Raw genomic sequence first — 26288 nt, 5'->3', positions numbered from 1 at the left:
GCACTAGTAGATAAGCTGCAGCAGCTGAAAGAATAACCAGAGAACATGACTGTAAGGATTTTTAATGTACCATAAGCAACCTATTTTTGAGTTTATGGACTCCCGTTGATCTCTGGAGGAGTTCGAGCTCTAAAAATAACGTGCCTTTGGGAGCTGGGAGAGAGAACTGTAGCTGGCCAGAAGGCGGTCTGAGTGGATTGAAGCATCATGGGGAGATAATAGAGGGTCCACTGACTGCAATTATAAGCAACCAGAGAGCGGGAAGTACACTTGAGAGAAAGATAATATTATTAGCAGATGTTAAAATAGCACTACTTGCAAGCAGTGTGCTTTATACAAAATTCAAGAACAAGAATTGGCCTTTATTTCCCTCTGCATCTGAGTTCTGTGGTAAGGCTTACCATGAGACTTTTGTTGGCCCTGCATTTAGATTATAAGTAACAGAGTTCTGTTGGTTGTATTAATTTTTTGTTCATCTTGTTAATTAATGAGTCTTCAAAGAATCATAGAATGGCTTAGGTTGCAGGACTGCCACCCAGCAGATGAGGCTGCCCAGGGCTCTATCTAACCTAGTCTTGAATGCCTCTAGGGATGGTTCCTTCTGATATATGGCCCCTAGACAACTGGCTTTCTCTGGATTAAGTCTGCTATATCTCTGTTGTGACTGGGAGGACTGGAGATAACAGACTTTTTGGTGGATGTTCTGCCTAATGAGAGTCCTGTGCCGTTGGGGAAGAAGAGAAACATGTGTTCAGTTCTATGTGATATGATGCCAGCTGGGACACTTAAGCCTTGAGGTTGTCAAAGTATTAAGTGATATTAACATAGATTTAGCAAGAGATAGGTATCAAACATCTGGGAGCAATGAGGGGAAAAATGATTGAAAACTGGGGAAGGACAAGGGAGTACTTGAAGAAATTGAGCATGCAGCTGAAAATAACCCAAGCAGCTGATTATTTGGAGTTTTAGTCACTCAGTAATATGGCAAATTACACTTTGTTGTTTTAGTTTGTAATTACACTGACATACCCACAGAGAAGCAGGGGCAAATAAGGATCTTTTACCTCATCCACAAAACCACCCTGACCCTCACAACAGAGGGACAAGCTCTCCTGGGACCATAAGCCATGCCCAAACCTACTGGCTGGCTGAAGCTGAAGGGCACCCCTAGAGATCACCTGTCTTGACCCCTGCTTGGAGCACATGCAGCCCCTGCAGGTCTCTGAGGGCTGGGTGCACCGAAGGTGGACACCCAGGCCTGTCCACTCCAAGACTACATAGCCTCTATGGGCAATCTGCTCCAGTGTTAGATAGCTGTTACATTAAAAAGGTTCATTTTCCTGTCTACATGAAATTCCATGTATTCCAATTTCTGACAGTTACTTCCTATCCTGTCACTGGGCACTACTAATGAAAGTTTGGCTCTATTTTTTTTCATACCCGCATCAAGATCCCTGAAGGCTGGGTGTGCATAGCACAGAACGGTTGCTATAATGGGCTCAGGAAACAAGGAAAGGCTAAACTACTTGGTGACTAAGGTAGGGAAAGATGAGCGTGGAGTTCCTACACAGGGCAGATGTCTCCTACAGGATGGCACTTGAAGGAAGTACAACCTTAACCACGAATCTGCTAGAAAGGTATATAAAAAAAGGCACATAACCTATAAAAGAGGACGCTGAGTTACAGCTGTCACTCACTCTGTGAACCTGCCCATAATATATTTAGAAACAGCCTGACACTGTCCTCTTTAAGTGGAAGGATCTGAAAACATTTGTGCCACCAAGTGCTGAATTATATTTCTTTGTGCCCACTGTGCTGAGCACACCGGTGCTAATAGATACCCTCTATTCTGAGCCCAGGCATGAGCATTTGCATTTAATCATAGCTAGTAATGTTTTATCCACCCACCACTGCAAAACAGTCACCTTGTGATATTCAGGAACAAGCACAGAACAGTTTGAAAGAGAATACTCAACTGAAACATAAGAGAGTGTGTGTAGGCAGGCAGTAATTATACAGGACAGGATTACACGTGCATGCGTATCCTGGGGAGCCATCAAATACAGCTTCAAGGTTTGATTTTGTTTTTGAGATCAGAAGTACATAAAATTACCTGATTGTGGGGAAGTTTTAGCTGAAGCAGACTAGTACACTGCATCACTGAGTCAGTTTAAGACTTGATTAAGCTTGGTTGCTAATGGCCAAAGATCATGCTAGTAGCACTGGTTTTTGTTGTTGATGTTTGTTTATCTCTTTCCTTTGGACAATAACTCCTTCTCCCTTTTTCAACTCCAGTTCTTTTTCTTTAGACTTCTTTATTCGAAAGATACCAACACTTCCAAGGAGTTCATATTAGGGTTTTCTGAACAGCACCTCTTTTCCCCACCAGTGTCTTCTCAAAGCTAAGTAGTTTGAGTCTTTTGAATGTCCCTCCAATATTTGTTCAAATGTGTACAGCCCCAACACAAAGTGTAGCAAACCCTGTTTAAATGACGTATTGTGAAATACAGAAGGTTGCCATTTTTTTCCACCATCCTGTGGCTTTTTCTCTACTTTCTGAGCATTCAATACAGGTTCACTAATTTAAGAAAATTTTAAAAAAGATATAGAGATATTCCTTCACCCCAAATACTTAAATCCTATTTCATTAAACACCTGCTCTAAGAAAGTTCATGTCTTGAAAAACTGGAAGATATTTTCAAACCCTTTTCCTCAGTTTTGAGACTGTCTGGAACCACTGATGTAATGGCAGCCTCCAATGCCCCTTAACTTCAAAGGGAACAGGATTAGACCCTATGCTGTTTCAAATTAGCTGTGACAATGCAGGAAAGAATCACCGCAGATGGGTCAATGGAAATTGCTTATCATTCCACAGACAGCAGCTAATACCCCTTTACACTGCTTAACATAATAAATAAATTAACACTGATGGGATCTATACAACAGGCACTATTGTGCTACTGCATCGAGTGTACTGTATGAAGCGTTTTATCCACGGAATGGAATGCCTCTCCTATGAGGAAAAGCTGAGAGAGCTGGGGCTGTTCAGCCTAGAGAAGAGAAGGCTGCAAGGCAACCTGATAGCAGCCTTTCAGTATCTAAAGGGGAGTTACAAGAAAGAAGGGGACAGGTTCTTTAGCAGGGTCTGTGGTGTTAGAACAAGGGGAAACGGCTTCAGCCTCAGAGGTTAGATTTAGAAAGGTTTAGAAAGGTTTAGAAAGATTTAGAAAGGTTAGATTTAGGCTGGATATAAGGAAAAAAAATCTTATACAGTGAGGGAGGTGAGGCACTGGAACAGACTGTCTAGTTGATATGGTTGATGTCCCATCCCTTGAGAGTTTCAAGGTGAGGCTGGTTAAGGCCCTGATCCAGCTGCGCATCTTTCTGTTCATTGCAGGGCAGTTGGACTAGATGGCCTTCAGAGGTCCCTTTCAACTCTAAGGATTCTATGATTCTACTGTGTTCCAATGCTGGTTGATCCCGAAAATTGAAGCAGAAACAGGATCTGTGCCACAGTCCTGCTGCTGTCTTGTGCCACAGGACTTGCAGTTTGTGCCTGCTGAAATAGCACTGGGACTTCCCTGAGACAAGTTGTAGTGCTGGGGCAACTAGAGAGGGACAAGTGAAGGAAATATCCTTACTGAGGGCAAAACTCAACGCTTGAAGAGTTAATGGGCTTTTTAGAGAGTCATGAAGTTTCATCAGATGGATTCTTCGACAGTGGGTGGATAAAGCTGTGGATCAAGATTTGTTTCACACCCACTCTTTATTCTCTGAGCTCAGGTGTAAACAAGTACACTGCAGATGCTGGAAATATACTCCCCCTTACAACTTGCAGGTATTTCTCTGCATTCTCTTGAAACAGCTGTTAGATCACTGACAAATTATTAATTTCTGGTCTTGTATTTGTTATGCAGGTCCGACAAGAAACCAAACAGATTCCATGAATGGATATCATCCGAAATATTTTATATATTTGTATGAAGACTGAACTTCCTAATTCTGCAACACTCCATGGGAAACATCTTCTTTGTACATTTATATCAGCACTTTCTTCTTGTCTATTTTGCTTAACACAGAAAAGTACTGATGAAATAAAAGAGCACAGAACCTAATGAGAAATATGTATATATTCAGGAATGGTTTAATCTGAGATCAGGGAATATAATATTTAGAAGTTTGAGGAGAAGTGGTATAAATGCTTTATTAAAGAAAAAGTAATTACTTACAATTAATTTGGTTTCTTTTTTAAAAAGAATGAATATAGACAAGAGAGTTTAAAAAAGACTTCACCAAATTCAGAATGAATGAAGAATGTAATATCTAATTTCCTGTTCTGTATTCCTGGTTATGGAGCAGGAATAGTGGATTATGTGTAATAAAGGAAGACGATATTAAAAGAGGTGGTCTTTATGGTGAGTTTAGCTAAATTCTTTTCTTACTGCAGAGCCAAAGTATTTCTTTTTCATGGGAATATAAACATGCACCAGTGTTCTGATGTTTATGCTTCACCTTAACCTTGTACAGTGAGAATACAAGGTGTGTGAGCCTTCAATCTTCATATGTAAGCTGTTCTGAAAGTAATACCTTGCATTTATTTCCATGGAACTGCAACAGATACAAAGAGCACAATAACACTATTTGATAGAACAAATTCTCAGCTACAAAACGCTATTTTTTAACAGTCATCACCATTAGCTATGCATTTTCATCAGTGACGAACAAGAGCCTGCATGCTGTGCTTGTAAAAACCTGCACCAGCTGAGGTGACCCATTGTCACTGTTGCCACCACTGAAAGGCACCATCCACTGCCTCACTGTGCTCACATCCACTGGTTGGTCTCCAGAAACATTCATAAGCGTTGATGAATGTCAGGGGCTGCCATTTTTTCTGCATGGAGGAACTCAGTGCATATCTTTGCTTCATCTGCACTTCCATGTCAGAGTGACCCTCTGCTGCCATCTGTCACACGGCAACAAAATGCAATGGGATATTGGTGGGAAGGTTCAACCTCTGCTGTCATACCACCAACGTCTGCCTCTGTCATCATGAATCAACATAATAAAATAGGAGGTGTTACTTTCAGAGCATCTGTCTTACAAATAGACAGGTCAAACAGCCTTGTAAGAACATGCTCCTGAAATGCAGGCTGAAGGATCCCTGTCTTCAAAAGCCCAAATAAAGCAGAGACTTAGAAATACTGATGCTGAGCAAAAATGATGTATGAACACACCAACACATGATTAAACCCTAACACTTGTTTTATACAGACTGTACATAAATGAAGACTGTTCAATGCAGATTCTATTTTTGGAAATTAAATTTTATTGTTAGAGAAATTTAATACACTGTATGCTGTTAGTCTTTGTGTCATTTACTATGAAGGGGTAAGAGAGCTGTTTTGAACTAATCATCTACCATTGATAGAAACTCTTCATCATCTGAAATTCTGCCTGGCTCTTGTTTATTCAGTTAAAATAAAGATGATTTTTCTGGTTAGAAAACAAGCTTCAAGTTGAATGTTACTAACAATTACATCAATTTAATTCTAATTGGCTACATGACACAATACAAAACCTAAATAGCAATATTTTTATATTTCATGTTATTACAAGCGTATACTTGAGTGGCTGTGTACAGTAAATTCAAAGGGAACTGTACTTGCTCAATTCAGTTCTTGTATTTTTTACTTTAAATATGTAATACCAACATTGTTTAGTATCCTGTTCCATCCTTATATCCTTACGGCTGATTTCTTTTAAAGCAATCCTTGGAGGTGAACATCCCCAAAAGACAGGCTGAAATGAAAGCTTCAAGAAGCAGAATGCCTCAGGAGCACCTTTCATTTACATACCGATGAGATTAACATCATGTCTATTCAATCAAAAAAGAGTAATTTCCCTACACACTGCATTACCAGTCACTGATGCCGGAGTGCATTATTTCTGTCAATATGCAGATGATCAAAAGAGAAGAAAACACAACCTTTTGAACCAGAAGCATGTTAAAGACAAGGTGAGTCAGGGACTCAGCTTTTATTATTCCTTACTCACTTTAAAAACACTTCAGAGAATTGCAGAAAGCTATGGCTATGTTTTTTCCCCCTCATTTCATAGCTAAGAAAATTCCTAGTTGAAATTGCAGGTGATGAGGAGAGCTGGGAGCAATGGGAAAGCCTCTTCCAATGGAAAACTGAGGAACTGCTTAGTCCTACTGGCTCAGGCTGCTCTGAATTTTCTTTCCCACACAAAAAGTCTTATACATAAATTTTCCCCGTGCTGTCCTTTAGTTGGCAGATACCTATTACTTCTTTCTGTATGTCAGCAATGAAGTACACAAGCATGTGAGGAAGAAGTGCCATTAGCTTGGTACTCTCCACAGCTTGAAGGGTGGGTTCACATCACATGTGGTTGAAGACCACAGCAAGGGAAATCCCATTCCACTCAGGAATGGACCTAGCCTGTTTTACAGTTGCTTTGATGGAGGATGGTCTTTCAACCTATAAAACATACAGAGCTCTTAAGATTCAGAGAATTCTGTGTAACAGTCATCACATCTGAATGAGTAAGTGCGCTTGTTTCATCATATTTCAACTCATTCCGCCAAAGTGAACGGATACCACCACTGACCACTGAAACATAATAGCAGGGAAAGGGTAGGCAGAAGCAAAGACAATTTTTATTTAGCTTTATTTTCCATGAAATTTCATAATATATGTATAATTTTAATCTGTCTCGAGGCTGACAACTATGCGGCAGAGAGGATCAGCAAGTTGCTCATGTTAAGACCCCTCATTTCTTAGCAGTACAATGAAACTCTACTAAAGCATAGGCTCAGCAGCTTAGCACCAGGAAAGAAAAAAATAGTAATAATAAAAAAGAGGTTGTGAAGGATCTCTCAGCTACCAAATTTATAATAACTGGTCCAAACTGGCATGTCTTAGTCCTATTACTTTTCATCTGAATATTATGTAAGGGTCTGACTGGGGCATGGACAAACCAGTGAAAGTTGTCCCATTAACTTTGTAGTCTATTACTTCTGGAATGTAAAATTTTACACCCCAGATATTACATTTTTGAACAGATTTAAGAAAACATTGAGGTGTTACGATGAAGTACATGACAACAGATCATGCTAAAATTATACCTATTTCATCTAGTTACACGTCAGCCTTTGTGCGTATGAACCAAACTCATTAACAGCTATCTACTGACATCTCACTAATGAGATAGTAAATGACTGTCTCTAGGCAGTGAAGCTAAAGGACGGGTTCCAGCAAAATAGATATTTATCATAAACAAGCCACAGAGACATAAACTCCCCTCCAGCCCCATATCCCTAACCTGCTTAATGAGGGACCTATGAAATATAGCAAAATAAGTGGATTTCAATACCATTTATCTACACTGTTCTCTGCATAGTGCTGGCGTGACAGTACATCAAAGGGACTTTATTGCTGTGATGTCACTAAGCTCAGTGCATGTATAGTGGAGAAAAAGCTTACATTTCTACCTTTCTATCTGGTTCTCCGCACTTTTATCTCTTTATTAGCCAATTTTGAAAAAGACCAAATGTATCTTTTTTTCTGAAAAACTACTCAACAGCATGGTAGAGATATGTTCTGTTAGAAAAACAGAAGTACTTATTACTGTGTCTCTCCTTCCAGCAAAGGATTTAGTCTTACGAGACACCACTATCTCAGCATATTGTGCAGGAGAATTTTAGTTGTGGTTCACTAGGCAAAAACATGATCTAATGATTTCTCTGATCACCTGCACAGAAAAGAAACAAACGAACAAACATTTAACTTAGAGGTAAAGAAAAAGTAATGAATACTGTTACTTGAAAAATTTCATATATTTGAATATAATTCAAGTGACGACTCTGGTTTAATGATTTCCAATTAAAAGTTTATAACACTTCTGAATTTCTAATACAATCAGTGCTGCTTGCTTTAACACTCAGGAGGCTCTACTTTATGCATTTCTGAATTATAGAATGGTTTTTATTTCTCTGGTGGCATAAGCTATTATATTTAGTAGCAAAAGGAAGGCTCCACTGCACTAATCCACTTGTAAGCACATGACAGGGAGCAGGCAGAAGCACCAACTGATGAAGGATAAAAGGCCACACCTGGACAAAATACAGCACTGGAGAGGACCATCTAAATGCTGAGAGGATATTCTCACAAGGCGACCTTCCAGTAAAACATCTGTAGTTACAGGCAATTGTATTTATGGAAGTGAATTCCCAAAATCAAAGCCTTGAAGCACAGTTCACTGAGTTCAGTAGCATCCTACCAGGACTGTGGTCACTGTGATCACATCAGTGATAAAGATGCCTCTTTTACATCTCTCATTCCATGTTATCAGTAAATTATTTATGAGACTATGTAATAAAAATCCTGCACTTTGGCAGGATTTTGTATTGTAAAAAATTGATGGTGTTGAGAGAAGAGAACCAGAGAGGGCTGTCTGAGGAAAGTAGTTGTATTTTTCTTGATAATAGCTCTAGGGCCAAAACATTGAAACAAACTCCTTTTGCCCATTTGACTAAATCCTGGTTTCCCTAATGTGTGCGCATGTAATTTGAATAAGTTTTGGCTTTTTAAGTGAAACAGATTAAGTTAGGGATTTTTGGGGACAAAAAACATATTTCAGTATACGAGCTGCCTAGTACTACTGGCTCATGAATAACTATGAAGAAAACTCCCTCTAATATCACTTTTTCAGCCCTCAAAAAGTACACCTTAGTTCGTGCCCCTTTTTTCTAGGGACAAATAAAAGGTAATGGTTGCTTGTAAGATAAGTCAAATCTGGTAAAATTCATTTTTTCTGAGTTCTTGGAAGCAGACTAAAATAATTTGTAGAATAAACAGACCTCTTCAGTTGTCATATTCACTTCTCACTAAGCTACTCTGAACTAATTGTGAAGCAAATATTTTCAATAATACTCTACAAAAGACTTGTGTTACACCTGGAAAGATAATAACAAAACAGCAATATTCTGCTACTGATATGAGTGATGGACTTCACATGTATGTGGAGCCTGCAATATCTGATCTGAGCCAAAATGCATAACTCAATATATAGCTGAACGGGGCATTATAATAGTGCAGAACACAGCATTTTCTGTCTTGAGCACATAGATTCTGACCATGTGAGTTGAATTTAGACACAAAGAGCAAGATTCACATGCTTGTTGAAAATGAGGACCCACCATATGAACAAATGGACTCATCAGGTACAGAGGGATAACTCACAGAGGGATGGGTTTCAAGAGATTGAGATGGAAAAGGCAGAGCATGAGAGGCAAAAGAGGGCATAGGCGTGGGTTTTTGCCTTGAGAAGCAGGACAAGGAGCAAAAGTGATTTCAGAGCTACCAAGATCTCTGTAGCCATACCATTTATTTGCTTCTGTTCCAATTTTCTAACTGGAAGCTCAGCAGGAACACCAGTCTGAAGAAAGGTATGCACTGGGCTGACACGTGACAAGAATAATTAGAAGAAGGCCACAGATTTGAGAAGACATCTCACGACCCTTTGGAACCTTATTAATACTGAACTCAGGAAAACTGCCTTGCTCCTTGTCCCCCACCAAGAGTGTGGTCTGAGATGGGATGCTGATTTGGACATACAGGGTGCGCAATGAAAGGAATTGAGGGAACTGAATAATTCAGCTTTTCTGGTTGGCCTCACAGTTGTTCCCAAGGTTGACCTTGGACTACTGGCCATATTTAGAATTAAGAAGGTCAGAAGGATGCACAAATTCACAGTTTTTTACAAAAATCAGGAAAGGAGCACAACTTCTCTTTTTAAAAAAACCTCTGCTGCACAGTCAAGTAGTAAACGCACAAGAAAAGGCTTGCAATAAAACACTCTCCCTTGGGAAACAAATTGTGTCCTCCTCTCTCTTTCCATGACATCCGTGTGTCACTGGAGCTAGGGTATGGTTTATCAGCCTTCTGGCTTTCACAATGTTCTCAGCGCTTCTCGCATACTTCCTGCATGCACATCCATGCACTCATCCTCCTTTTTTATGGCTGAAGGTTAGTGAGGATAAATGAAAGCTTCCAATGCCACCGTCTATGGTCAGTTTAGATCTCTTAGATAATCTCCCGTGAGGTCACCCACCTCTTCTAAATGTCATGCACACATGTGATCTGAAAGGCTTCACAGGCTGTCCCAGAGCCTGAATGACATCCCAGTGACTCAGGCACTAATGTCTCTGCATGAGGCTGTGCCTTAATTCCCTGCTTTGACTCTTTCTCCTATAAAGTGCTGCTGACTCTTCTATCACTGAGAGCTGTCAAGCAGGGTAGCGTAAGGGGGGGAATAACTTCACAGAGGTCAGGGAAATGACACTACACAGTACTACACAGTTGAGAAAATTCAGTTGGCGTGAATTTGTATAGCTATGACAAAAATGGGACACCTGTGCTCTTCTCTAGCTCTTGAGAAGAGAGGAAAGTGCTTTGCCTACATTGCTTGTCCAGCAAGGCAAGCAAAAAACATGCCAACATCACAATGACTAAAACCAAGGGCCAGGTCTCATGCCAATATAGCATGGCATCACAACATACTGCAGCCACAGCAGTTTGCAGCAGCAGTTGCTTCTGCTGTGCAGACTTTGAGAATTCAGAACAAAATAAATACTCAGAAGAGAATACGCAGTAAACACTATCTCTAGAAAGGGAAAGCAAAAAACAGCATCTTACAGTTCTCCCTCTCTCTCTAGCCTGATGTTTCATCTATGAAGCACATGGCTCACCATAGCTCATTATTGTTCTGGAGGAGCCCTGGGAAAAGCATGATTCAAAAAGGCATCAGGTGGCACTTCAGACCCTATCCCAGTGGAGTGGCAGCAAGGAGGGGGCCCAAGCCTCACTGGGCATGGTTGCATGGCCTTCTACAAAGAGCTGAGATGCTATATGATGCATGCCTGAGTTCTAATCAAGCAGCACCAAGAAACACGATTCATTCAGGACAGCACCAACCTCTGCCAGACATGGCATCTCAGCTCTGAGTCAAGATGCAGCTAAAACTAATAGCAGTTCTTTGGCTCAGTGGAACCTGCGTCTTGGCCCACATGGACAAACAGGGCACTCTGAGGATCATCTGAGGCTGCCTTTTCTTAGTGTTTTTCTCATGCTTGAATTCTTGCTTTGCTGTCCCATAGGAGCAAGGCTCTGCCAGCACAGCATCTCTCACCACAGCCCCGTGGTAGCCTGGCATCCTGAAGGATGCTCCTCATGCCCACAGAAAATCTTCTTCCTTCAGCTTTCCACTCTAAGGTCATTCTGACCTGGCTGAGAAACAAGGGAACTAGCACACCGGTGTATAATTTTGCATTCCAGGATGGCATTATTTCAGGAAACACACTTGTATATCAGTGTGGAGGCACTATTCCTAAAGAATTTTGCTTGTTCTGTATTCATTTTATCTTAGAATGCATGCTGGTGTTGCGCTATGCAGAAAATATTTAACAAGAGCAAATTCCAGCTGAGTTTCTCTCCTGAACCTGTATCTATTAGGACAGGATGAGTCAGAGATAATGGCCATTGCGGAGTTTTTTTTTTTTTTTTTTGTTTTTTTTTTTTTGTTTTTTTTTTTGGGGGGGGGGGGGGAGGGGGGAAGAGGGGCCTACTGATATTTTACATGTTGTTGTTCTTCTCTTTAAGGAAAAACAACACAAAGTGACACACAGAAGTGTATTTTCCTGTCATGGAGAGCAAGAACTTGATTTTTTTTTTTTAGAATAAGATCTTTTTTCTGCATGTAGTGTAGGAAAAAAGAAAAAAAAAAAAAAAAAACAACAGAGATTCTGTCTTCAGCCATGGTGGAGTGGCGACTCCAGTCAGCTCTCAGAAAAAGTTCTTTTCAGACTGATTTATCTCAGTAGAAGTGCTGAAGATGTGACATCCCCAGGAATTAAATTTTTAATTTATTGACATGCTCAGTAAGTTTTCCAAGTGGAGCAACCACAAAGAAGTCTCTAAAATGTCACACACCAGCATGATCTTGAGCTTTTTCCAGTTTAAGGCTCTTGTTTTTGAGAGGAGCATCTAATTTAGAAAATCACCTGTGTGAATCACTTATTAATACACGCTCCTCATGGTTCATAGGACTGCATGATTTAACTCTGACTCGAGCAGAAAATCTTAAGACTGCATCCCCCAGGAGGACTCAGAAGACCATCTAATCCATCTCCTTGCCACTAAGTACAAGCAACTATACTTGCCTAATTCCAAGTATATTCTTTACAGTGTATTGTAAGGATCTATTCATGATGGCAATCCTACTACAATCTCCCTAGACATCCTATCCTAGCATTTAATTACGCATACCATTAGGAAGTGTTTCCTAATTTAAAGCTGGTATTATTAGTCTGTACAAATGTAATATGTTTGCGTGATGTTAAAATTGATACCTGGGCAGGAAGTCTGCAACAATGAGCAGAGCAATCAAATCAGAAAATTATGTCAATCCTATAAATTTCCATGCTGGCAGTGGCTTATACTCCCTGAAGCATGGTTAAGTTGCATGCAGGCAGTTCTTAAACAAAGATCTTGGTCTCTTGTGATTCTTCTAGGTCAGATGACAAAAATAATAGCTCTTAAAAGAAGATGAGCTGTTCTTGATGAATGCAAGCAAGAATTAAATGATCCTGGTCAGGGGAACTGACGTAAGCAATCATGTAACTCTCAGTCATGCGAAGCTTCACCTTCTAACACTTCCACAAAATGAAACCAATCAAGACAGAAAAGGGAGAGGAAAATAACTAAAGGTTTAAGTCAAATTCCAAACCATCTTCAGTACCTGGCTAAGTATCTAGCTCTGTAGTCCAATTATTGCCTTCACAGGCAGCAGTTCAATTGACCATGTAGGTGGCTGGCGTTATTAGAAATTTTACACAGTTCAAACAAACAGTGTGAGAAGAGTCAGGACCTAGAATTTATTAACAACTTTCTCAGTGATTCCCTCAGTTGTGATTTTTCATAACAATGAAATGAAAACTAGGTAAAAGAAATAACAGTTGGAACTTTTTTCTTAACTTCCTAATAATCTTAGGAAGCAAAGATTAAGCCAGTAGCTGATGAGAAGATTTTCTGAAGATTTTCTACAAGCTACTACATATAGTTGTGCATAGAAGGGCTGTAATAGTTTTGGAAAACCTGGATCATTTTTAGTCCTTGTAATGCAAAATTTCTCACTAACAGCAATCCAATAAAAATTCTCACCTCTCCATACAGATTTGCTATATGAGAAAGTAATTCTAACTTCCCAGCAGACCATTAGCATACAACGTATCCATCCCATATAAAAGAATAAGAATGAGGGTGGCTTTTTCCAGTCACTGAACACATAAGCTTTTAAAAATAACTTGCTGAAACAGGCAAGGAGAACTTTGTTCCTCTGTCCTTACACGAGTCCCATAGCGATGCCTGCTTTTACGGCAGCACAGGCTTACACAGGGAGCCAGTGTGAAATAGTTTAAGACTGAACAATTTGTCTTCTGTTAGAGCTAGAATCTGTGACCTTTAGAAGACCGTGTGAACCAGAAGCTGTAAATATTTGTTTCTAAGAGAAACCCAAACAATTAAGAGCAACCGTATTTCTTGACAGCAATGATTTACAACAGTGGGTTCACGGGAGGGCAGCTGCCAGCATTTTCTGAATGTTTCTAAAGCATCTATCACTCACAGTGCTGTCCTGAACCAAGACAGACACTGTGGTGTCACCTTGATAACAGAATCAAGGTATTTCAGTAACTAGAAAGGACACTGTCATGAATGGGAATGGCCATCAGGACTGTTTAACTGCCTAAAGGAATTATGAGTCCTCTGAGTGCTCTTTCTGCCTTTCAAAATTCCCTAAACACTTTTGTTCCTTAATGGCTTACCGATGCCTTTTTATTCATCTTTGCAGTTTATTCATCTTTGCAGTTGAGAGTTTTAATGCATGGGGAATCACAGACAGCCTATAGAAATGTAAGTACCCAGTGGTATTTGTTTTCTGGAGATTGTGGTAACATTCAGTAATTCAGACTGTACAAATGCCATATTTTCCTCCAGTAACTTCTCTGAAAATATGGACAAGTACAGGAGAAACTCCTATCTGCCTAACAGCAAAAACAACAACACACCAAAAACAAACAAACAAAAAACCAACAAAGAAACAAAAAGAAATACAAAACATATTACTTATCAAAAGCAGTGAGAAGCAAACCTACAAGCCCATTTACTTCTACAGTAACACAAGCGTTGTCAGTAGTAGGGACTCCAAGCACATGCACAATGCTGGTCCGTGTTGAGGACCATTCCCCAGAGATTCAGTGCAGGCTTCAGTTTAGGAATGTCTGACTGGGGATTATCTCTGCTCTGCCCCTGCTGCATAGTGCACTCACTAGGGCAGTCTGCCCTTGCAGGCAGCTGATGCAATGCCTACATATTAAGAGTTAACACAAGCAAAAATCACGTGCTCTACGTAGAAACTCATCAACAACTCTTTTATAGCAGATGACAGGCTTAGCTGTAAAGGGCTTGATCGTTAATACAATCTTTATTCCAGTAGGACCATTGGGAGATAACATGTCCTCATATCAGGTGAGAAAGCTGGTGTTCAAGGCTGAAAAACTAAAGTAGGACAGATACTTCTCTGTGACAAGAACATTGTGTTTCTGCCTGTACCAGAGTTCATGGCAAAACCCCTATTGGTTTCAAGGGAATTAAAACCAACCTCTACTTCCCTACAACTCTAATTTTGAACTGGAAAATAACTAATAGATGACAAATCTCAGTATGAGAAAATTGCAAAAATATAATGCCTTGCATAAAATCTGCTGGACTTTTTAGTCAAAGGCAAATAGAGCCATCTGGCAAAAAAAAAAAAAAAAAAAAAAAAAAGGACAGGTGACTTCAGTGATGATTACTTTTATTTTACTATTCCACTTATAGCCTCTTAATCATAGCCACAAGTAGTAAAAGTACCAGAGTATACAGTTTGTTTGCTTATTAAAGGCACAGCTGATGGATATCGCAACTGAGTGGGCACAGCCACATTAAAGTATCTTCTGAACTTGAGTGTTTTCTTTTCAAGGGAATGTAACCACCCAACCCCAGCAATAATTTTAGGATTCCTTTTTCTGATGGTAAGAATTATGAGAGAAAATACTTAATGCAGACTTCCTTTTGAAAAACTTTGGTTCAGTTAGTGTAATAAGGCTGTATAGCAGCAATGCAAAGCAGCTCTCTGCATAGCGATGTCTTGGAAGCGTGCCTCATGCTTAGTTTCTAAAACTACAATATTAATTTTGACTTTTTTTTTATGCTAGGGCCGCAGGCACATATATTACTATGAGCTAAATTAAAGTGTAAATACTGAGATTATCTACTCCTCTGCATATATAAGCCTACTTACGTTATATAAATCAGGTCTCCTCCAATCAGGTTTGTAATTGCCATAGTTCAAATTATGGAAACTTCCTCTACAATAACATGCTTGTTAGCTCATATAGAGAAGGATAGAAAGTTCCAGAAGGTAGGAAAGGCTGCCAACATGGTCACTGCTGACATAAACAACCATACTGCTGTCACTGGGCTACCTCAGAAGTACCAGTAATGTGTTGACCTGCCATGCTAAAGAATTCGAAGCAGATATGATATCAAATTAGTGCTGTAATATAGTATTTCTGTTTGACTGTCTTCTCACGTAACTTCACCTTTCATCTGCATCCTCCCCTTTGACACGACCACTATCAGAATAAGGGGTTTTATGTATTAGCACTGCCTCTGGGTATGGGAAAGGAGAAGGATGCAGCTGGACTAGTTTTTGTGTGTATGAGAACTCTGGATTCTTTTGAAGGAACATGGCAGCCTCCTGAAGAACATCCTTTAACTGCCATCTCCAAAGAGCAATACTCCTTCACTCCAAGAGCAATTTTCCCAGTCCAAGTAAGAAGGAGTCTCCAACCAACCCACTCTACACAAGACAGAAAGTGCTTACCCTAGGTGCTTGGTACTTGAGAAAGGTTGGGGCAGCTCATCCAAGGGTTGCTAGCTTCTTACGCTAGGTACTTTCCATGCTTTTGCTGAGAGACACTCAATGTCTTTATGAAGTAGGCCACTTGTGAGACCAAATAAAAACAACAAAAAAATTTTGCAGTGTTGAAAAGGTAGTTTTGCTCAGAAGTTTTTGAGCTTTATATCTCCCTCTTAGTGACTTTCATAGTCCATCTTCTCTAAGCTTTTTTTTTTTAAAAAAAAGTCTACAGTTTCATTTTTTTGGTGTCACAGATAATCACACATACACCAAAGACTTTCTTATCTCAAACGATACCCAGAGCTCTCCTGATAACTTCGCCACTGTACTAAGAAAATGGTGATATATTGTTACGCCAGTTGCATGCTGCCGGAGCTTAGAACATAGGCCATATTCACTCCTGTTGGCCTTTAGAATCAGTGAAACTGCTTTTGATAAGCTCTTTACAGTACCAAGCAATTATTAATTAAATTAATTAAATTTATTATTAAATTTAATTAATTAATTAAAAAATCATTAGGAATACCAACAGTCCTATACAGGAAAAGGTTGACATACCTGACTACCATTAGGGTCTCTGGCCATAAAACATCCTTCAGGAAGCAGCACTCATACAGAAGATGCTCTCCTTTTGGTGAGCTAACCCTTAAATGAGCCCAGGGAGGGGTGGACCCAGGGTCCGCCTGTTCTGCTCACCTAGGAAGCATAGGTGATTTGCTTGCACCTGGGCTAGTCACCATCTTCACCAGGTGCTCTATCATCAGTTCAGGCCATGACATAAGAGTTCCCTTACAACTCCCTTTAAGAATCAATTTCGTCAATAATTAAACAAGAGAGATGAAAAGCATCTCTTCAGCTTTTCTAGCCAGTTTAGGTAGAATGTTTATTTTATTATTTGTTGTTTAATTTTTCTCCTCTAGGCAGAGAAATCCTTTCACTGCTGCTGCTATGAGGAAGCTAATATTTGCATTGTTTCTACCAACAAGAATTCTCAAGTAAAAATTAATAAAAATGAGCTCATTTATGTTAATTCTTAGCAACTGTCTTGGAGATAAGGGTGTTGGCTCTCCACTATCCCCAGCTTATATGCACGTGCCAGTATGCTTACCAGAGGAAGCAGGGTGGTGTCTGAGGCCATTTCCATTGACGTGCCTAGAGAAGAAAACTTGATTTATGCAGATCAGTTTGTATAAATAATCCATAAATTTCTTCCAGGCATTGAATTTAGACTCCCCGTCTGTTGAGTAAAACTACCTGTACCTTTTACTCTCATGGACTGGCTCTGGCCTCAGCCTCACAAGTGATCAGTGAGACTTGCATGTCATGCATCCCTCAGTCGTTCATTAGTATTAGAAGGGGGAATAAAACACATCTCATCAATGCCTTTGTCACATTCCAGGATGATTTTATTCAGTCAAATGTCACTGAGACAAAAAAAACCCTGTATAGACTTTGTTGGTTTGCCATTCATTATCCATCCTACAGCATATGCAATTAATTCCAGCTGCACGTCATCCAATATAAGGGCTTGCTCGGATGGCATCTCTTACCTACCTCTCAAGTGGATAAGAAACAAACACAGGTGTTTATGAGCAAATAAAATAGGATTACAGGTGCAGCTCCAGTCCCTTCTGTTCCAGCGGTGAAGCTTGACTTGTAGACTGTGGAGGCAACCGAATCTAAAGTCACCAAATTACATGCTGCTGATGCTAATGATAACAATGAAGTGGAATAGACATTCTAGGAACATTTTCAGTGATCAATTGAGTGTGGACATCAGGCTCTCATTATCTCATAAACCAACAGTGTTAACAGAAGGTGATTATGCTGCAACCTTTACTTTGCTAAGCAACAAAAATCATTTGCTCAAATGTGAATTAGGGAATGGAAGAGGGTGGAAGAGCTGAATCCCAACCCACTTGTGTCAAAAGCACCTTTATTTCAGAAAGAGCTCTGCAGCAAACACCGTGAAGGCTGTTTCCTTCTCTGTGGTCCCAAAGCAGTGTTATTTTTACTTGCATTTCTGTCCCTATAAAAATAAATGCCAGTTTTAATCACAAGTAAACGCATCAGGACAGTATGGGGAGCCAGTCCCCATTTACTCATCATTTTCTTAGACCTGAGGTGAGGGTTCACAGCTATAATGATTTTGTACTTAGCACATATATCTCTAGGTGTGCAGAAATCATATCACAATAGACTGGACACACCAAGCTATAAGCAGAAGTCGCTTGTTCTGCCCTTATTGGTCACACAGTCAGAAGATCCCTATTTTGCCCAAGTACCAAGTATACAATTTTTGGGAACCCAATTCCATGAGATCCACACTTGTCCTCACTGCACAGCGGCCATCACAGTCTTTGAGCAGATGCAGAGCAGGGGAATCCTTGGGAAAGGAACTTCAGGTCTCCCTTACCCAGCTGCAGTACAGGCACTGCTGCCTCCTTAAAGGGAACAGTGAAGGCTGGATGCAAAACATCAAACAAACAGACTCCAGGCAGCAGGTAAAAACTGCCCTCCATTGTGAAACACTGCAGAGGCCATTAGCACAGCAGCTCTGAAAAGCTGGTTGAAAAAAACAATCATATTCATTATTCTGCAGCTGCATTGCCTGACTCATCCCACTGCAGATGCTCAGAGGCAACAGCCCAGGTTAAAAACTTTCCCAACTCTGTTTTTTTTTTTTTTTTTCCAATTCCCCAGGGAAGCTCTCCTCTAATAAGGCAGGAGAGCAGTAGGAGCTATATCTGCCTCTGTCTTTGTTGGAGACAAGTGAAAAGGAACCTGCGAAAAGGAAAGAAACAAATGAGATACAGCTGATCTAAGGGCTTTTATTTCATATTGCCTTTTACCATTTGATGCACTTTGACTTTCTCACATCAGTGTAGTAAGTGCTAGCCCAGCGCTTGGGCACCGCATCACTGAATTCAAGGGTGCCAACAGCATTTCTTCCTTTTCCCCTCTTCTTCCACAGAAAGCTTCCGCACAACCATGGCATAGCAGGCATCTTCATGCAGTGAGTTTTTGCTGGAATCCCTGTTCTGATTCTTGAACCCAAGATGTCAGACTTTCTCCTGTGCTTTCATATATAGACACCATCTCACCATACATTGCTTTTAGCTGCAAGGAAATTTCTCTTTCACGTCCCTCACTACTTTGTTTCTACAGAACGCTTTCCCAGTCCAAACATCCTTGCATTTAAATAGATGGGATGACCCAAATACTATTGTGCATGATTATTCAAGTATGAAGTACAAACTCCAGCCCAGTGATTTTTACAGGACAACTTAAATCAATATAATCTTTCTCATCAGTAGATTCTGGAAAGCCTATATTCTACAGCATTGTATGCCATTAGTCATTTAGCTCACTTTTGCTGTATGTGTTGAAGCAGTACGTTGCTAAACAGCTGAACCTTTTGCTGTGCTGTACTCTGGATTGCACTGATTTCCTTCTGGTATGATGTGTAGCTTGGAAATCCTCCACTGTAGATTTTTGTAATGAATATTTTGCAGCAAGCCACTTGTTACTAATGATACTAATTTTACTTGTACAACTCTTTATATAACCTTTACTCAAAAAATAATTGGGAACATTTACAATGGTAATTGAAGTGTTTACCAACCGATGGCCTACTTGTAAGATTAAATGGAATACAGCACTGCAATTCAGAACATTTTCCATCCTTTTATATGAAGAAAAAAAAGAGTGGAAGCCAACATTTTTTGCAGTGCATCCCCAGAATATTCTTTATTGCAGACTATCTACTGCACAATAGCAATGATTTAAACAGAGAATGTACTCTGAATCTGAAATCTAAACCTAATTTAAGGCCTAAATGATGCTCATGAGTACAAATGTATTATCTATTCTCAGAAAATCATATATCACTTAAACACTAATGTTTCCCTAATTTTAAGCAACATCTTGTGAGTCAAAAATTAGATCTGATCCCCCAAATTATGAATGTAAAAAGTAAGATAAAGGTTTCACTATGTCCCACCTAGTGCTAGGTTGCTTTCTCAGATTCATTGCTATTTAGTCACTGCCTGCTCTATCACTAATGGATATTAAAAATTTCTCAAAAGATGCTGGAGATCTGAGAAGCTGCCTGCAAGATAATTTGTCTGTTGATTAAAGGAGAGCTTCCAAGTTAGACTAAGCTAACTGCCAAAAAGTGAAGTAGGGAGAAACTTAATTTTGTCACTGAGAATCTGTTTTTTTTTTTATCATTCCAGAGCAAGGGATTGGAGAGGGTTTGTCTTTGTTTCATTTATAACTGAAAATAAACAAGAATAAATTTCCAGGCAAATAAACAGCTTTATGTAGATCATGATTCTTACTGTTTCCATTAGCCAGCTTGCCATGAAGTTGGAGGAGGTATGAGAGCAAACTGCATAACCAATCTTCATACCATTACAGGGGCTGCTTATCTGGCATGGGTGTTAAATCAGGCCCAGTTAAATCAATGCTGGCCTCTTTGGCAGTGCCCTACCATCAGCTGGCACCTGAACACCTTTGTGCAGGATTTGCATTGCACCTGTGATGAAAGCCAATTTGGTCAGCTCTGCATCACACCTGGTGCATGACTGCTAAACGGGTAGCAAATGTACCCGGCCTCTGCTGTGTGCAAAGCAGGCAAAGCTGCAAAATGAAGCTTGGCCTCAGCTACATAGCTTTGGTAGAAATATCTGAAAGTATTCAAAGTGATGCTGACACGGATGCAGGCAAAACCATTGAGAAAGAAAGCATCCCTTTCCTACATCATATCTAGTGTCTACACATGTCATTCCGATACCAGGGAGGATGATTTTATTAACATGATCCTGATTAATGGTCTCTAATGCAATGATGGAAAGTGGGTTCAAGCAGGAGATAAATGTACAGAAGTGTGCAGCAATGAAGAATGACATTTTTAGAATCCTCCCCCACATACAGAGCAGAGCATGAGCAAGTATCAGCCTCTTTGCCAAGACAGCTTGTGTTCCCTAGAGGAGCAGCGTGGCATACATGGTCTGTGCTGGGATTCAGTTAGATCCCAAACACCCCTTGATTACACCCCTTGATAAACTTCACTAAAACACATAAATAAATATTTTTAAAAGTGCAGTAAAAAGACTTTACCTTTGGCTTCAGCAGTAGGTGAGATTTATCAGTCCTGTGGGATCCTCCTCTACCTCAAGTCTGCTGGCAGCAAAATGCTGGCATTCACCTACCCTGTCACTTTGTAAATCCTGAGGGCGTTTGACCTGGAAAGAGAAGTGTCAGAGGGACACTCCTGCACACCTCCACCAGAGATACAAACAAACAAACAGAAAACGAAAGGAAAGCTGTAAGAAATCAGCATGTATAACCTGCCCGGATCTACTATTCCTGGTAGAAATTAGATCCTGGAAAACTCAGGTGAAAATCAGAGATAATCCCTGTACGTGCTTTTAATGGGGACAAGTCGAAAATGATAAAGCCCTTGCATGGGCTCTGCTCCCAGCCAGTACCCAGCCCTCCAGCTGCTCTGGCAGAAGCAGGGCTCTATTTTGGCCCCAGTGTGCAGATGCATTGCCCTTGCGCTTCCCTTCTGGGTGCCCCGGACCAGCTGTTGGGCTGTGGGCCTCCTGAGGGCTGCAGCCCTCCCCAGGTCCAGCCCATGGCAGTTGGATACTGGCCGGGGGGGGGGGGGGGGGGGGGGGGGGGGGGGGGGGGGGAGGGCTGGGCACCCACAGCTATTCTGGTAGCTGTGAGCCTTGCCTGAGTCATGTGAGCCGCGGGGCCCAGATATGCACTGGGTTGGATTGGCCCAGTGACCAACCGAGATATTTTGGTTGTCTCAGCGCCTCCCAGGCAGAGATTTATTGTCTTAGGAAACCTTCACGAAATAATCCCTGGGTGCTGACCTGATCTTCAGCTGAGAGAGTGTGAAAAGAGGACAGAAAGGGGCTGCTGTCCCCGGTGCGGTGCAGTCTGAACTTATCGGAGTCTGAAACAAGAGAGGATAAACATCTGCTTCTGCCTCAAGCCATGCGCTGGCAGGCAGAGAGGATCTATTACTTGAGTTGCCTGAGGAGCAAAGAGGGCCGAGGGCGACGGCTGAGCAGACACAAAGTGCTACTTGTTGGGATTGTCATCTAGCTCCCTCATCTGTCACCTGATGGCCAGCCAAGCAAGTGCTCAGCACAGCCGTGGACCATTCATTCATCCCTACACAAGAAACGGAGGCGAGAAAAGTAAGCATCTTATTACAGCTGTTATGACATTCAGCAGTTTTTTCTATAAAGGAATGCACTGAATTCGCTACAAATCTATTAATTCTTCCCCTATGCCAGGCGAGAGACTGTGGGTTTTTTTTTGGTTGGGCTTTTCTCTAGCAGCTGGAGGTCTGGTGGGCATTCATACAAATGGCTGTTGATTAAGGCATCTGTTTCACTGTCTAATGGCATTATTTAGTAACTTAGTCAAGCAGAAAGCATTGCATTACCTACAATGAGCTACTTCCTGTCCTACTGCAAAGCGCACTGCACCACGGTGCTCTCCCATTACCAGACCCTGAGATCAGAGGGCTTTCTATGTGATATTTTGCTGAAAGTGAAGGAAAATGAGTTTCCTGCACACAAGTCTTTGTTGGCATGCTCCAGTGACTATTTCCGAGCCATGTTCAAAAGTTACACACAGGAATCTAAAGCCAGTGTGATTCAGCTGCAGGTTGTCTCACCCACTGGTCTCCAGCACGTCCTGGATTTCATTTACACTTCCTTGCTGCCTCTTTCCTTTGAAAGCCTGGAGGAGACCTTGGAAGCTGCAAGCTACTTGCAAGTGACTGATGCCATTGGCTTGTGCAATCAGTACTTGGTTAACAACCTCTCCTTGGAGAACTGCTGCTTCTCTGCCAATGTTGCCAGGAGGTTCTACCTGCCGGCTGCCCTAGCTGCAGCAGAAAAATACATTGTCAACAACCTCTGGAAGCTGTTGGACTTGGACTTGTCAGGATTGCTCGAGCTGAATTTCAGGACTTTGCTAGCGGTGGTAGAATCACCAGATCTCCCTATGGTGAAGGAAACCAGGCTGTTGAATCTTCTGCTGCTGTGGCTGAAGCAGGATAAATCCAGGTTGATTCATGCAAGCAGCCTTTTGGAGCACATAAGATATGGTCTCATCCCAGTGGAAGACCTGAGGAGAATTTACACACAGTCAGAAGTGCCCCTTACTGCAAGTATCAAATGCCTGATCATTAAAGCAATAAACTACCATACATTGGTTTTCAGACAGCCAATCCTGCAGGATAAGTCCACCACACTGAGGAACCAGAAAACTCGGATCATTCTTCTGGGGGGAGGGACAGTAAGTGAGGGTCTGATCACTGAAGTGGTGGCTTTTGATGTTTACAACCATAAATGGAAAGCTCTCACAAAGGTGTGTGATGGGGTGCAGAACCACAGTGTGTGTGTGGTGGGGAACTTCCTCTACGTTTTGGGGGGAGAAATAGAAGGTGGCACTCCAAGTGACTCGAACAGTGACAAGATCTTATCGGTTACAAACAAAGTCCATCGCTACGATCCAAGGTTTAACACATGGACCCAAATCACAGGCATGTTGGAAAAGAGATGCCAATTTTCTTGTTGTGTCTTAAGCAACAATATTTTTGCCATTGGTGGACGGGGTGAGAATGGGTGTCTGCATTCATCTGTGGAAGTCTACAACATCACTAGAGACAGATGGACGAAGGCCAGGGAATTGCCATGCAAGATACATGGTCATGCCAGCGCCACTTGCAAGAATACTATATACATCTCAGGTGGCAAATATGCAGAACCAGCCAGCACAAGCAAGGACTTATATTCTCTGAGCTCGCTTGAAGGGCAGTGGATGAAACAAGCCCCCATGAGCATTGCTCGGTTTGGGCATCAAATGGCGACAATCAGAGAAACCATATTCACATTTTTAGGTTTATATGAACCATTCTCTGAAATAGAAAGATATGACCCTGATCAAAACCAATGGACTCGTTTGAGGCCACTGATCTATGACCGATTTTGCTATGGTCTGGTGGTAGTAGAGGAAACAGCTCTTCTCATTGGGGGAAAGAAATGGCAAGACTCGCGGGAAGTCCCCACGCAAGACGTGGTTGGCTATGACATTGACAACGATAGCTGGGAGGAGATTTGCAAAGCCCCCCTGCCCTGGTGTGGGCTGCAGTGTGCGGTGCTGCAGCTGTCAGAGATGGACGACGAACAGGGCAGTGACACCCCGAAAAAGAAGCTGCCAAACTGCTGAGCCAAGGCATCATGGAATGACAGCCCTGGGAGATGAGCCAGTGGGGCAACTCTGGAGAAGAAGAAAATTGTGATGGCACTGGATGTAAAAGAGTTGAGGGTCTGCGGTGATAAGCAAGACACTGAGTGGAAACAGGCAAGGAAGACTGGCTGCAACCTGGGAAAAGGTGCAGCAATTTGTAGATCTGAAAGCCAATCTCACTGGGGAAAGACGTAGCAAGTAGCACATGTGGAGGAGAGGAGCTAGAATCATAATCCTTGACTTTTTTTGAAGAGTAATACCTAGATAGCAATTAAGAGTTGTTGTAAGTCAGATTTTTTCTGAGGTTAAAAAATGTAATCCATCTTTTCTGTTTTCTTAATCAGAGGTAATTTTCCCAGTTGGTAAGTGCTATTGAATTGCTATGGTATGGCTAAGCAAAGTGAAAGTGAGATGTATAAAGATGAGAAAATTGACGGCTGTAAGAACTAATAAAAAGTAGTGCCAAGGAAAGGTATTATTTTAATATGCTACATACCAGGCAGGAGTGCTTTAGCTAAACAGCATGAAATTACTGGACAGAAAGCATGGATTTTTTAAAATGTAGCCTCAATTGTGGCCATGTGCTAAAACAGTGCTTGTTTCATAGAAGCCATTTCTCTTTGAGCAGCCTTTGTTGTAGCATGCCTTTCATTATTTTGTATTATTCTGAAGAAACACTACTGGTACAGTACATTTCTCATATACCCAAGCCTTGTGTTAGTTTAGATGGCCAGAGCTGAATTGATGTAGGTACTGCAAGACCCTATGACACGTGTTTCAGGAGTTGCTGCACCTAATGCCCTGATACTTACCTCAACAGCATACATCGTTTTATCATACCTGATCGTAATGGTAAAATTGTTCATTACTGAGCACGAGAGAACCCAGCAAACAGGTTTATTTTCACCAAAGAGTGCAGAGGGAAGGAATGCAACTGAATGCTTCCAGCAGACTTCATTCTGAGTCTGCCGACAGCCTACAAACCAACCAGCAACAGTTCTACTTCTTTTTGGCCGTGAGTTTGCAGACACTGCCCAATTGCCAAAGAACTTGAAGGCATGCTGATCTGCGAAATGCAGGTAAAGTGGTCAGATGCCACTGTTTTTGTACACAGTAAACTCAAACTCAAATCAGAGATGTTCATTTAAAAGCTAAATTTATTGTACTTCATTTTACAGTGTTCCTTTCCTAGGTTGAGAGTTAATACAATAAAAATATATATAGAAGAACATTTAATAGTCTTAAAAGAAGGCAGCACAATGGATAGGACACATGTTCTTTGTCACTAGACTAGCTTAAAAAACTGCAATGTTTAATTTTCACCTTTAAAGCAATCAAGCTGACTTTACTAATGTAAAGTGCAGGCAGAATAGCTGTTGCATAGCAACAGATCTAAATCTTCTGAACTGCCTTGGTTTTGACAAGGAATCAACTACACAATGTGCATATACATCCATCAGATATAAAGAGGTTTTATATGAATATATTTACTTTTGGTCCGGTAAAACAGTAGCAAGAGAATCTAAATGCTTGGAACAATAGCACAAACCATTTCAAGTCAAGCATTTTTTAAGAGAAATGTACAAAAACCTCACAAATTTAATATACAAGTCAGTACATGCAGTAAATAAATGTTCAGTTTATACAAACAATATTCTTCTAAATGGTACAAATATTACACTGGATCCAGAATTCTATACAAATGTTGTTAATATATGATCCATATTGACTCGAATACATAGGATTACTGAAAATGGGCTACGGAAAGGCCACTCTTCTGTACAATTGTGCAAAATCTGCAAAACATTTGCAATCTGAATGCAATAGGGTAACAAGGAAGAAAGAGAGAAAAATAAAGGAATAAATGCAAATAAACTAAAAAGAAAGAAAGAAAGAAAGAAAGAAAGAAAGAAAGAAAGAAAGAAAGAAAGAAAGAAAGAAAGAAAGAAAGAAAGAAAGAA

The 26288-nt window shown here is 40.8% G+C and overlaps 2 protein-coding genes and 1 long non-coding RNA gene across 5 annotated transcripts in view; all 3 read left to right on the top strand.

Annotated features, from left to right (window-relative positions):
• Window positions 1-4419, top strand: part of SMPX (small muscle protein X-linked) — a 43527-nt gene extending 39108 nt beyond the window's left edge. For all 3 annotated transcript variants that reach the window (XM_042867909.1, XM_042867908.1, XM_042867907.1), the window contains exon 5: window positions 3918-4419. The gene's annotated coding sequence lies outside the window, so the exon portion shown is untranslated. The remainder of the gene's footprint in view (window positions 1-3917) is intronic.
• Window positions 4420-13925: 9506 nt separating this feature from the next.
• LOC122178015 lies at window positions 13926-20357 on the top strand. Its single transcript, XR_006178218.1, has 2 exons — window positions 13926-13991; window positions 19016-20357. It is a non-coding gene; the product is annotated as an uncharacterized LOC122178015 (long non-coding RNA).
• Window positions 20358-21787: 1430 nt separating this feature from the next.
• Window positions 21788-24936, top strand: KLHL34 (kelch like family member 34). The gene has a single exon (XM_042867900.1). It carries the CDS (start codon window positions 22519-22521, stop codon window positions 24304-24306), a length of 1788 nt encoding a protein of 595 aa, XP_042723834.1. The 5' UTR covers window positions 21788-22518; the 3' UTR covers window positions 24307-24936.
• The last annotated feature ends 1352 nt before the right edge of the window (window positions 24937-26288 follow it).

This window comes from Lagopus leucura, unplaced genomic scaffold, assembly GCF_019238085.1.
Source record: "Lagopus leucura isolate 7727_CA_CO unplaced genomic scaffold, USGS_WTPT01 Super-Scaffold_100001, whole genome shotgun sequence".
Classification (NCBI taxonomy): Eukaryota; Metazoa; Chordata; class Aves; order Galliformes; family Phasianidae; genus Lagopus; species Lagopus leucura.
Note: the sequence above shows the minus strand (reverse complement) of the source record. Positions and strands in the feature narration are given on the sequence as shown.